Source organism: Gopherus evgoodei, chromosome 4 (assembly GCF_007399415.2).
Source record: "Gopherus evgoodei ecotype Sinaloan lineage chromosome 4, rGopEvg1_v1.p, whole genome shotgun sequence".
In the NCBI taxonomy this organism is placed as follows: Eukaryota; Metazoa; Chordata; order Testudines; family Testudinidae; genus Gopherus; species Gopherus evgoodei.
The window spans coordinates 152,302,361-152,315,818 of NC_044325.1; the positions used below are offsets into that span (position 1 = coordinate 152,302,361).

Below are 13,458 nucleotides of genomic sequence, written 5' to 3' on the forward strand. Positions count from 1 at the left end.
ATGCAGGCAATCAGACTAGATGATCATAACACTCTTTTCTGGCCTTACAACCTATGAGCCTATCAATAAACTGATTTGTAACTGGCTAATATTTTCATGTGCTCCTATATCTTATGACTCAAGAATTCAATTGCCTGGTAACACTGTAATTCATTTCACTATTATGAACGACAATATTTACTGCAACTCCTCTCTGTTAGATCTGATCATTATTTTATGTTAAATGGTGAAAGCTGATGTGTAATGGTATATTTCTTACAGACACAAATATGGCCATTAAATGTATGCATGAAAAAGAAGACAGAGTACAGTGGGAAAACTGCTTAAAAGCCGTAACTCAGTCATTCTTCCAGGTATGTGAGGACTGGTTTTCTATACATGGTAAATATCACAAACAAACCGGCTGTTTACTCAGGGTAAGACAGAGAGAGCCAGAAAAAGCCCATCTGAGACTTCCATGCCACTGTCTCAAACCAGAAGTCACACAAAACATTTCTAAAATGCCATTTTTTTGCCAAAGAACCCCTTGGTGCTCAGATGCCACAGTGATGGGCACGTTATAAGAACCTGATAGAACCACCGAGACTATATTAAGCCTGGCTTACTTTTCCAGTGCAAAAACTTGTCCATTGTGTTCAGCGTACTAGAGAGGAAACCTCGGTGTCTTTGAGGATCTATGAACCTGGTGTTAAACTGCCTGCCACTCTGCATTTCCAAGAGTTCTGTTGGCATTTCATTATTATTATTATCACACTAGGGCCTGTTGGCTTCAACAAAGATCAGGGCCCCATTTTGCAAGGCACTGCACAGACACATACAAAGAGTCCCTTTGTGCTGGGCATGGGGACCAGGGGGCCATGGCCCTCCAACTTTTTACCAGCCATAAGGGCGAGTGACAGTGGGGTGAGGGAGGAGAGGAGCAGGGGTCCAGGTCCTTGGGGGGAAGGGGTTAGGATGGGGCTATGTTTTGGGAGCCGGTGTCCCCCCACCCACTCTTAGGGAGTTTCCATCATCCCTAGCTGGGTGCTGCACAGACAGACAGTCCCTGCCCCCAAGATCTCACAGTTTAAATAGACAAAGGCAGGATTATTGTCCCTTTTTACAGATGAGAAATGGAGACACAAAATCACGAAATAGCTTCTCTGAGATCACACAGGGAGTCGGTGGCAGATCCAAGAATTGAACCCGGATCTCTAGTCTGGTGCCTTAACTCTGAGCCAGCCCGGGCTGCCTCTCAGACCAATTAGAAGAGCCAGGCTGCTTTATAACAAGACTTGATTCCTAACTGACATCTCACATCTCACAGGTGCTGGAGCCGAAACTTGCTTCTGCAAGGCAGCAGATTGTAAGGGAGGGAGCTCACAGTTCAAATGTTCTCCTGAAAGTAGCCTACGGCCAGTCCCCACCTTTCAGCCACCTGCCGACCTGTGGGCCGATCAACATGCCCTGCATGTGGAGATTTGAACAGAGGATGACAGTCCAACGCCTGACCCATCTGGTGCAGCAAGAAAATGGAGCAAAGCAGTTCCCTGTGCTCCTGGAACTACTGTCCAAGGTGCTCTGGGGTGATTTGAAGTAATGTGCAGACACAAAGAGCATGTGGGTTAGAACAGCGCGCGCACACACACACACACACACACACACACACACACACACACACACACACACACACACACACACACACACACACACACACACACACACACACACACACACACACACACACACATGTGAATACATTGTAACCCCTTTTCAGTCCAACAAGCTAGTCAATGTCTGGGGCCTTGTGGATGTTCCAGTTGGAAGTAGAAATTGATGGAGTTTGGTATTTTCTTTACTGCAGTTTTGTTTATTTACAAATAATGAACAAAGACTCATGTCTTTGAACACAGGGGGAATCAACTAGCAGGAAACCACTTTTGTTGCTCACAGCACCAAGAGCAATCGTTGAGTCTGCACCCCTGACCTCTTCCCAGGTTTCTGCCAGAGTCACCCACCGGCTTGCAGCTGCTCCTTCCTTCTGGCAGTCTCTGCCTCTTAGCCTGTTCTTGTCTGACCTCTGTTTCTGTGGGCTTGTCTACACTTACAATGCTGTGCCACTGTAGCACTTCAGTATAGATGCTGACATAATTAAACTGACCTCATTTTCTGGTGTAGCCCAGTGTGATCTCTCTTCCCTTAAACAAACAGCTGCTCAAAACAATGCTCAGCCAAAAGCTCCTGTGCAGGTTCACACATGGTTTTTGTCTTAGGTGGGGCTTTTACTTACAGTTACGTTAAGGTCTTGATTTAAAGACAGGAGATCATTATGCTAGGTCTTCCATCGTGTCTGTATTTAAACATGAATGCTCAGGTTTAAGTTATGCCCATAAAGCCTGATTCTGAGGTGATGTGTAAGATTTACTCCCTTACTCTCATTTGGACTCTCTCAGGTCGACTCACACTCACTGACCAGTTGCAGGGGAGTCATGTGACGATGGCTGATTTCTCCGAACACCGAACAAGGAATTTTATTAGAATAAAGAAAATCATAGTTTGCCTGTAGCCCACCGTCTCTCTCTAATCCTAATGTTCTTTGTCCACAGTAGGAAAAAACCTAGTGTAGACAGGGTTTCACAGGTCTTACGAACAGTGCTTAATTAATGCATTTTAGCTGACTTTGAAAAAACACCATTTTTCCTGCTTTAAACTCTTCCCCCTCTACCAGGCTTCCTGCTACACATGTAAAGAAATAGGACAGCTATCCTCACAAGGGGGTTAATTCACACCATTGTTTATACTACACCTCTTAATCTGGCTCAGAGAAACAAGGCAGGTGGGATCTGCTAGTTCCATTCCAGTCAGGCAGCTTTGGTTGATTGCAGCATATGCCTATGGACAATCTGAGTTTGCATTACAACAGGTGTGCTAGCAATGACCAGTATGAAATGCTAGGCAGTTGGCTGGAGGTTGGCAGGTAGCAGGATCTTTGCATAGCTTTCCTAGGGTCCAATAGAGAACTGTAGGGATGAAGTAGATTACTATTAAAAAGTCCAAAGGGGCTTGGAGCCAGATGGACTGGTCCCCACTGGCTGCTTTGCATTGCTCCAGTCATGCAAAACAGCCAGACACCCACATAACCATGAAGTTTGCAGGAACATCAAAACCACGCGACATTCATCCAAATAGCATCTTTTCTCTCCCACTGAACTTAGGCGTCATGTTACAGAGATAATTACTTTTCTCTTACAGCACCAGCACATCCGACACATACGGCACCTGCCTGAAATTCTCACTCTGCAGCGCTCTCTGATCCACTGTTTCCAAAACGGTGATATCCATGAAGGTGAAGGGCTTTCTGTGAGAAACTTCTTGGAACGGGAGAGCCTCTCAGGTACACTTCATACTTCTAGGCAGCGCCGGCTCCAGGCCACGGCGCGCCAAGCGCGTGCTTTGGGCAGCAGGCCGTGGGAGGCGCTCTGCCGGTTGCCGGGCTCTGGTGGACCACTGCAGGAAGTCCACCGGAGCCACGGGACCACTGGACCCCCTGCAGGGAAGCCTGCGGGAGGTCCACCAGAGCTGCGGGACCAGCGAGCGGCAGAGCGCCCCCCACGGCGTGCCGCCATACTTGGGGCGGTGAAATTGCTTGAGCCAGCCCTGCTTCTAGGGTTATGGTACCAAATCCACCCTTGGAACAGTTGTATTGGAGTCAATGGGGCCAGATCTCTCCAGCTGGTGTGAATCGTCGCTGTGCGCTGGCCCTATGAACCTGTGGATTCCTCAGTGCTGCAGGGATCTTCTCGGGGCTTTAGGGCAGCTTGGCATTGTGGGGACAACCCCTGGCAGCCTCAATACACCCAATAATCTGTATGTATTTCTTGAGCAGCAGTAAAGAACCCAAGGAACGTACATGGCTGAGCTAGGCGTGGTCTCTGGGCAAGGAATAATACTGGCATGCCTGGGGCTTGAGCCAAATACTACAGACATCAAGGGAAATGCTCCCATTTCCTGCAGTGGGCTTTGGATCAGGCCTGTGGACCAAGGAGAACACCCATAGTTCTGCAATTATTTGCAAATTGTAAACATCCGTCCAAGAAGCCAGTGAGAGCAATCAGTCAAAATGCCTCAGTGACTGAGGAGCCTAAGAGCGTTGGCTTTCCATAAGACTGTGGCCAGGTCCACATTACAGACTTGTGACAGCATGGCCAGGCTGGTCAGGTGTGATGAGCTGCAATTTTGTGACTGACAGAGCTTGATGGCAAAAGCTCCTAGTCCAGAGACAGTTGTGCCAGCTGCACTGTGCTTTTACCAAGACCGCTTATTTTGCTCAGGGAGGCAGGAATAAGCCAAACCAGCAAAAGTGCTTTGTCCGCTGTATGCTGTGTCCACACTAGGAGTGCTTTGCTGGAACAGGATACTGGTATCTCCACACTGGCAAAGTGCTCAAAGTGTAGACCTGGCCGTGATCTTCTCAGGGCTAGATCCACAAAAGGGACTAAACTCAGCGTTGCAGTGCCTGATAGTTACACGCCAGGTTCCCTAAGGGAATCCACAGATTAATACTTACCCAGAGAGAGAATGGCTTTGTACCCTGGTGATCAGATTACCCACCTGGGAGAGCCCGGTTCCAGTGCCTCTGCTCCAGCTAATATTTGAGTAGTTTATACAAAGTGGAGCAGGTTCAACAGGAGAGATTGAGAGGGTATTAGCTCAGAATACCCAATTTCCCAGTGATTAGATCACTTACCTGCAACCCTAGGGACCCTGGGTTCTGAACATAAGAATGGCCATACTGGGTCAGACCAAAGGTCCATCCAGCCCAGTATTCTGTCTATTGACAGTGGCCAATGCCAGGTGCCCCAGAGGGAGTAAACCTAACAGGTAATGATCAAGTGATCTCTCTCCTGCCATCCATCTCCACCCTTTGAGAATGCTTGCTGTGTTGGGCTTCTGCAGATGAGATAGGTGGGGAGATGTCTAGTTCATAGAGTCATAGAAATATAGGGCTGGAAGGGACCTTGAGAGATCATCAAATCCAGGATCTAGTATACCTAGATTATCTCTGACAGGTGTTTGTCCAGCATGCTCCTAAAAAAACCCCAAACCCAATAATGAAGATTCTACAACCTCCCTTGGAAGCCTATTCCAGAATGTAATGACCCTTCTTAATATGTTACCTAACTCTCTCTTGCTGCAGATTAAACCCATTATTTCTTGTCCTGTCTCCATGGAGAACAATTGATCACTATCCTCTTTATAACAGCCCCTAATGTATCTGAAGACTGTTATCAAGTCCCCCCGTCATCTTCTTTTCTCAAGTCTAAACATGCCCAGTTTTTTCAACCTTTCCTCATAGCTCAGGTTCTCTAAACCTTTTATTGTTTCTGTTGCTCTCCTCTGGACTCTCTCCAGTTTGTCCACATCTTCGCTCAAGTGTGATGCCCAGATCTGGACACAGTATCCAGCTGAGGGCTCTGCAGTGCCAAGTTGGAGTGGTTACCACCGATGAATCCTGCTGGGGCTTAGGAGGTGTCAGGATTTAGGGGGCTGTGTGCATGCCACCTAGCAGACATTTAGGCATCTAGGGGACTTTACCAGTGGGAATTTAAGCAACTGCAGAGTTAAGTGGCAGCTGAGTGGTGATTTTAAATATCTAAAGTTTGGCTTCAGGTGCACAAAATGGCAATTAGGTGTCTAAATCCCTTTGTGGATCTAGCCTTCAGTGCCTAAATCTCTCAAAAATCAATCTCAGGCTCCCGAAAAACATAGGCACTTCTCAAAATTTTACTTCATACCTGTTGGTAAAGCTTCTTTAAAGTTGCAAAGTATGTTCACATTTCAATTCGTCTTTTTACTATTAGAAGTAGGTTTGCAAGAGGGAAACTGTTTTTTCCCACTGGAAAACGTATGTTGATAAATGACGTGTTTTCTTCCGACTTCAGGTGATCAGTGTTTGATTTTTGAAAGAGCCATACAGACTGTTCAGAAAGTGTGGAGCAATATAAGATCAAGCCCCAGAAGCTCAGGTATTTTGACTTTCATGGTGTTTTACTTTCCTGTCTAGATATTTTTCTATCATGTAACAAACAAACAATTCAGCTGTGAAGCGGAGTATGAGTCTACTCCAGAGTAATTACCAAGTATTCCCTGACACACAGCTGGTCCCAGATTACCCCCTATCCTGCAAAAACATGAACATCCTTAACATACTCTGAGGGGTTCTACCGACTTCACTGGGGCTACTTGAAATGTCTAAAGCTCAGCATGGATGTAAATCTTTGCAGGGTTGGTGAGGAAGGGAGCGGCATACCGAAAGGGCAGTGATAATCAGGTTATCCAGTTGTGTAAGCTAACTGAGCATTTTGGCATATGGAAATCGCTAGCTAGAAGCGGAGGTGACTTTTAATTTTTTTCTAACTGTTGCAAGTTTTTCACAACTTCTTTTCTCATAAAACATTTGCTGTTTTTTTCCAGCCAGTTGGTTGAATTTTGTTTGTTTAGATTCAGTTTGAAATTTTGACAAAAAGACGGCATGAAAAATGTGGAGAATTATTTTGTGAAAACCGTTTCTTTCCCCGCCTGCCACTTGATACCCTGGTTCCTGTGATTCTGTGCACACAACGTGAAAGATTCTCTGCTTTGTTACAGAAATCAGTATCCCTGAGGAACTGTGGTGCAAGGAGATCAGCGCTGACACTGATATCCTGGACCTCCTGCCAACCACTCCATCCATAACTTCCATTGTTACAAAATTCTTAATACGGCTCCAGAACAGCTGTATTGACACAGCTGCTAAACTCACTAAGGAAAAGCAAAGGTATCTTTCAAGCCTCACCCCTAGGGGTGAACCACTTTGTCTAAGTAACTTTAGTTACCCATAAATCAACAATTCATCTTAAAACAGATCTTGAGGCTCATCTCACTTCAGGTGGCATAAAGCAGGCATAGCTCCACTGATGTCAATGATGTTACTCCTGATGTACACAGGGGTGAAAGTACTTATCCGTACGGCCAGAGTCCTGGGGGTGTGTGACTTCATCTGGAAGAGGCGTGGCCTCATCCAGAAGAGGCATGGCCTCAAGATTTAAAGGCCCTGGGGCACCAGCTGTGGCTGGGAGTCCCAGACCTTTAAATTACCCAGGAGGCTCCCAGCTGCAGAGGTGGCTGGTAGCCTCCAGGGTGAACTAAAGGGCCCGCGGCTCCAGTTGCCATGGAGCTCTGGGCCCTTTAAATGCTGGCCCCAGCCTGGCTGCCAAAGCTGTGGGCAGGATTTAAAGGGCTCCTCCGAGTTCACTGCCCAGCTGCTGCAGCGGGCCGGGGCCAGGATTTAAAGGGCTCTTCCAGGCTTCCCGCCACAGTGGGAAGCTCACAGGAGCGCTTTAAATGCCGGCCCCAGCCCGGCCGCTGGAGCTGTGGGCTGAGATTTAAAGGGCTCGGGGCTCCCTGCAGAGCCTTTTGAATTCCTGCCACAGAAGCCGATGCAGTCCGGCATGGCGTACTGGCTCTTGCCAATACATCGGAGTGTACTGACTTACTTTCACCTCTGGATGTACAGCCATCTATCTGAGGAGGGCCAGGTCAGACTTCTCCAAGAAGAAAACATAACTCTTATGACCTTGTGCAATGAGGCAGTTAGGGTGAAGCTATATCAAGGTCTTCTCAGATGGCGTGTAAAGTTGATTTGGTCTTATTTTAGTGTCCCAGACAGGGGTGCTGGAACTACGGGTGCAGGGGGTCCTGCAGCACCCCTGGCTTAAAGTAGTTTCCATAATCTACGGGGTTTACAGTTTTGTTCAATAGCTTTCAGCACCCAGCACCCTGGTCCCAGACTTACCTTAGGATAGCTGAGATCAGAATCCGACCCTGCCCTAACAACAATCAACTCCATACTGACCCCAGGGTAACTTTCCATGTTTCTGTAAGGAAGGACCAAGGAGCACAGCAAGATGCTTATGGTCCCAACAGGGAACTGCCTTTTTACAGACATTCAGCGGCATATAACCCAGAGTGTGATCACAGCTGTACCAGTATGAAGATGTTGACAGCAGTGTAGTTTTCCCATATATTTAGGGTAATAAGTTATAGTGGTGTAAGCATCTTTATACTGGTACAAATGCACTTGGCTGGGGGGTGGACCAATTAATCTATTTAGCTAAAAAAATTACACACAACCCAAAAAATAGCAAAATTGGTACAAAATATGTTGATATACCGGGTTAGCCCAACCCATACAAGCCAGCTGTAAACTGATATAGGTCCGTCCACACAGGGGTTTGCACCAGTGCAGCTACACTTGATTTTTTTAAACCGACTTCAGATCAACTGGTGCACTTGGTCTTAGCCAAAAGGCCAAGAAGCGCTTGATTTCAGTTCAGCTGGTATAACCACAAGAGCAAAACTCCCATTGGCTTTAATGGGGCAGGTTGAAACTCTTAGGGCCAGATTTACAAAGGTGTTTTGCACTTGAAGATGCAAAGAGGCACCTTGTGGGATTTTTCCAAAGTGCCAAGGCAGGTTAGGCTCCAAACTCCTGTTGTTTTCAGTAGATGCAACGGGAGGTACTATAGGCTAGTGGACACAGAAGACCTGTGTTCTAATTCTGGCTCTGCTGAGTGATGTTGGGCAAGTCAATTGCCTTTCACTGTGTCTCAGTCTTCCTAACTGTAAAATGGGGATAATGGTACTTAGCTTTAAGAGCTAGAGGTTATTACTACTTATTATCTATAGGTGCCCAAAGACCTTTGTAAAATTGACCTTTGGTCCTTTAGCTCACACAGCGAAGGCCTTCAGTGCTGGAGATTGCAGAGTCTTTCTTTGCTTTCCCCTTGTTGTCTCCTCTCTCTGGATGGCTGTGCTGCCAACTGTCCCTGTTTTACTGCCAGTCTCAGCTTCCCTGTCGGTCTCTGGCCTTCGTGTCTGGGAGGGAAAGCCTGGAAATGTGCTTCCCGAGCTTCCCAACTCCAGGAGGTGAATAGAAAGGCATGTGGCAAGAAATCAGCCGAGTAGCGCATCATTCAGAGCAGCTATGGCCTCTTCCTCCACTGACTCCCGTGTAGCTATTGTGCTGATGTGACGGAGAGTAGCGTTTGGCTCACTGTGAGCAGCTCTGCCACGCATGAAAAAGAACATGAGTCCGCCCCCCAGAAATCACAAGATTGCCTCAAAAGACACCAGTATCAGAGGGTAGCCATGTTAGTCTGTATTCACAAAAACAACAAGGAGTCCAGTGGCACCTTAAAGACTAACAGATGTATTTGGGCATAAGCTTTTGTGGGTAAAAAACCACTTCTTCAGATGCAAGATGTGAGGTTTTTTACCCACGAAAGCTTATGCCCAAATTCATCTGTTAGTCTTTACGGTGCCACTGGACTCCTTGTTGTTTTTTTCAAAAGACACAAGATTTTTAAAATATACTATTATGCTAGACGATGGCATCAAATGGGTCTCTGATCTATATTCAATCACTGACTTCCTTAAAGCTGATGAGTGTGTGAAGCATCTTTATTTCAGGCTGAATTGAAGGAGCGATTTACTACCCCTGTGTGTAATGATAGGTGGAAACAATGGAAGCCCCCACCCAAGGCACTAGACCACATGGCAAGGCCAATCAGAAAGTAAGCCATGTGGGATGAGGGGTTTCCCTGAGGCTGATTTCAAGTGTAAAAGGCTAGTGGATTGTTTTTCAAACCATGTCTATGTGTGAGAAGAAGAAAGACAGGAGAAGAAAGTCAGTAGAAAACTAGAGAAGCAGTGGTGAGCATGGCCCAGAGACAGAGAGCCTCCAGACTTAGAAATGGTGAGCCAGGGACCCACCTCCTGCTTGTGTGTGTTCCTGCTGTGTTCAAGGAACCAGGACTTCATGTGCATCCTGTAATAAAGTAGGGTTGCACCAAAGAAATACCTGACCTGTATCATCCATTTCTCCTCTTAATGGAAACAGTCCCACAAGGCCCTAAATGCTAGCTAATTTTCTTGGGTCAAAGGACCAAAAATAATAAAGGTGGAGGTGCTTTTATTTGCCTCCTAAGGTCAAGATTTCAAGCTTTTCCTTGCAACTACCAGGGTGGGAAACGTCCCTTTTTTAAAAATGGGAGCTGCTTTTCTCCCATGACTCCAGGAGCTGGAATCACTAATATCATGAGACTCCCAAGAATTGGCACCTGAGCACAAGGCTGGAGAGATGGGCTAAATGGCCCACCAAGGCTTGTTTCATCTTAGATTTCTTTGGCAGTAAAGAAGATGACCCCTCACATTGTTCTTCCCTTCTCTCCAGGTCTATTTCAGCGGAAGAGGTGAAGCACGCCACTGTGTTAAGAGTTACCGAGAGCGACTTGATCACCATGGCGCTGTCAAATTTCCAGTATGTGCTAGAGGAAGATGGAACCAAAACCACCCACTATAACTTCCTGACTTTGCAGAAGCAAGTGATTCACCGCTTCATCAGCGGGAAGCCCGTCGTGAAAGCCCAGGTGAGTTCAGGATGAAATCATGGAGGTGGCGCTCTGCCGTAGACTTCAGTGCACCCAGGATTTTATTCTCAGTGCTTGCTGCTCTGCGGCCTGGCACCTGTGTGAGTCATTCACACCTGAGCAAACCACAATCAAATCAGGATGCACAGGTGGAAATGGTGATGCGAGGTGAAAGACCTGATCCACTGTGGCCTTTTCCAGATTTACACCTGTTTAGCACCATTGGTTACGGTGGGGTTACAGTGGTGTAAATTGGGGGTAATGCATTGGCAAATGAGCCCCACTGTGTTTAGACTTAGGTTAAAATGTTCAAACATGCCTAGGTGACTTAGGAGCCTAGGACCCATTTCCACAAGGGACTTAGGAGCAGAGCTGGTTGGGAATTTGTTGACACAGTTTTGTTGTTGTTGGAAAATGCCAGGTTCATCAGGACCAAACCTTCCCCTGGGAACATGCTGATTTTGACAAATTGTTCATTTAACTAAAAAGGAAAATTAGAGAAATGTTTTGGAAATATAAAAAACCCTCGTTTTCTCGTTTGATTTCTGGTTTGAAACAATGGTGTGTCTTGAAATTATAGTTATTTATTAGTTTAAATTTTAAAAATAAAAGTAAAAGAGGTCAAAATGAAAATTAAACATTTTTGAAATTATCAAACCAAAACATTTCCATTGACCCAAAGCAAAACATTTTTCTGTTTGTGAAAATGTTCGAGATTTTGAGTTCCCATCTCAATTTGGAAGAGAGAAGGTTTTGAACTACCAGCTTCTCAGAGGATAGCAAAACTATCTCCCTCCCAGGTCTGCTTAGGAGTCTAAATCCCATTGACTTGTGCTCCTAGGGGCCAGATTTTTTAAACGATTTCTCAGAGGGGTAGCTGTGTTAATCTGTATCCACAAAAACAATGAGAAGTCCAGTGGCACTTAAAGACTAATGGATTTATTTGGGCATAAGCTTTTGTGGCTAGAAAAATCTTGCATCTGAAGAAGTGGGTTTTTTACCCAGGAAAGCTTATGCCCAAATAAATCTGTTAGTCCTTGAGGTGCCACCGGACTCCTTGTTTTTTGAAATTATTTAGGCATCTAGGGGCCTACTGGAATTTTCAAAAGCACCTGAGCAGGTTAGATGCCTAAGTCCCACTGCAAAACAATGGGATATGGGCACCCAAGTGATTAAATGATCTTTGAAAATGGTACTTACATTCCTATGTCACTTAGGCAATTCTGAACACTTTAGCCTGAACTCCCATTGATTTCAATAGATGATTTTTTAAAATCACACTAGGCACCTTTAAAAATCCAGCCTTAAGAGCCTAAGATACTTTTCAAAATGGGCTGTAGGTTTCTAAATCGCTTAGATGCTTTTGAAAATGTTGCTTTAACCTTTGGAGTGTGCTTCAGGATTTTTTTCTGTATTGAACATGTTGTGCTTTATAAACCAGTTACTAATCACTAACGTTTTCCTTTTCAGACAATTCCGTCCATTGCGCTGAACAATGTGAAGACTCTGCACTCCACGAAAGCGAACGTTAGGGAACAAGTGCGCCAGGTGAGATCAAAAACAACCCTGGGTTTTCCCCCAGCTCCAGACTCAGATAATCCTCTCTCTTTCCCCCACTGTAAACAGCTTTCATAGCCACTATACGGTCAGAAGGTTGGGTAAATATCCAAAACCCACAGTATGTCCATTCGCCCATTAAGGGCACTGTTCACTAAACTCCCCACTCATTTTTGGGCACCTTCAGGATTTGGATGGTCAGCTTGAGACATCGGTGCAGCACAAAGTGGCCTTAGAGTAGGCCAGGATCAGGCCCATGATGAGCCAAGTGAAACATTCAGCTCTAACTTTAGCCACTAAAAAGCACCTTTTTGGTACAATTCCTTGGCCACTTGGAGTCAGGGGCCTCGTTCTCTTCCCTTGTTCGTCAGGTTCACAACAGTTTTACTCCATTGGCTGCCCTGATTTTATTTCTGAATGACACGGATGTAATGCTCTCATTATTGGTTCAAACACATTTTGAAAGAATTCCTATAATAAAATAGTTATTTAGAGAAGAGCCACTTGGGGGGGGCACTTGTTCTCCCTGTCTCATGACACAAGAACAAGAGGATTTTCAATTAAATTAAAAGGTGACAAATTCAAAACTGACCAAAGGACGTATTTTTTCCCATAATACGTGGCTATCCTGTGGAACTCACTGCCACAAGAAGTCACTGAGGCCAAGAAGTTAGCAGGATTCCAGACCGGATTGGGCATTTCTGTAGATCACAAAAATATCCACAGTTAGCTATAACTAGTGATGACAAAAATTTTGTAAACCTCCCACTCTAGAGTTTGAGGCGGTCTCTTACTATCAGAGTCCAGATGGGGTCTAGCATGGGGGCAGATTATCACCCATCCGGTACAGGGGGAGAGGGGTTCCTATACCTTCCTCTGTGCCATCTGGATTGGGTGTTGTCAGAGACAGGTGACTGTACTAGACGGGCCTGGCGTTGATCCCGTCTCGCAATACTCATGTTCCCTTCTGGTAAAGTCCCATAGAATTTAGTTCTGATGAAACCAAAGGTCTCTGTAGTATGATTCCATCGAAACTGATCTCTAAACCTTTCCAGTTTCACAGAGAATGATCCCCTTTCTATAGTTTTTGTCACCTTCCCCGAGAATGCCAAGCAGGAATCGAATTCTCACTTGAATTATATAGCAAAATCATCAAACGTATAGCACTTACATTCTGTAGGAGTTTTGCTTGGAGTGTCACCTAACCTTACAATCTTAACTATCAGAATGAGAGAAAATACTTAGTAAGAGTATTTGTGTATTATTAACCTGGCATTATTAGCACAGCTTAAGGATGAGGTGACTTGATCACAGCCTTTAAGTACCAACATAGGGAACAAATATTTGATAATAAAGAGCTTTTCAATCTAGTAGACAAAGGTATACTGTGATCTTGTGGCTGGAAGTTGAAGTTAGACAGGATATAAAGTAATTAGCCATTGGAATAATTTAC

At 45.4% G+C, this 13,458-nt stretch overlaps 1 protein-coding gene across 2 annotated transcripts in view; it reads left to right on the forward strand.

Annotated features, from left to right (window-relative positions):
- LOC115651382 (E3 ubiquitin-protein ligase RNF213-like) overlaps positions 1-13,458 on the forward strand; it is a 170,080-nt gene that overhangs the window by 150,716 nt on the left and 5,906 nt on the right. For both annotated transcript variants that reach the window (XM_030562298.1, XM_030562299.1), the window contains 7 exons: positions 262-353; positions 1,307-1,555; positions 3,232-3,373; positions 5,922-6,005; positions 6,628-6,796; positions 10,253-10,448; positions 11,919-11,996. In XM_030562298.1, coding sequence (XP_030418158.1) covers positions 262-353; positions 1,307-1,555; positions 3,232-3,373; positions 5,922-6,005; positions 6,628-6,796; positions 10,253-10,448; positions 11,919-11,996 — 1,010 coding nt within the window. The remainder of the gene's footprint in view (positions 1-261; positions 354-1,306; positions 1,556-3,231; positions 3,374-5,921; positions 6,006-6,627; positions 6,797-10,252; positions 10,449-11,918; positions 11,997-13,458) is intronic.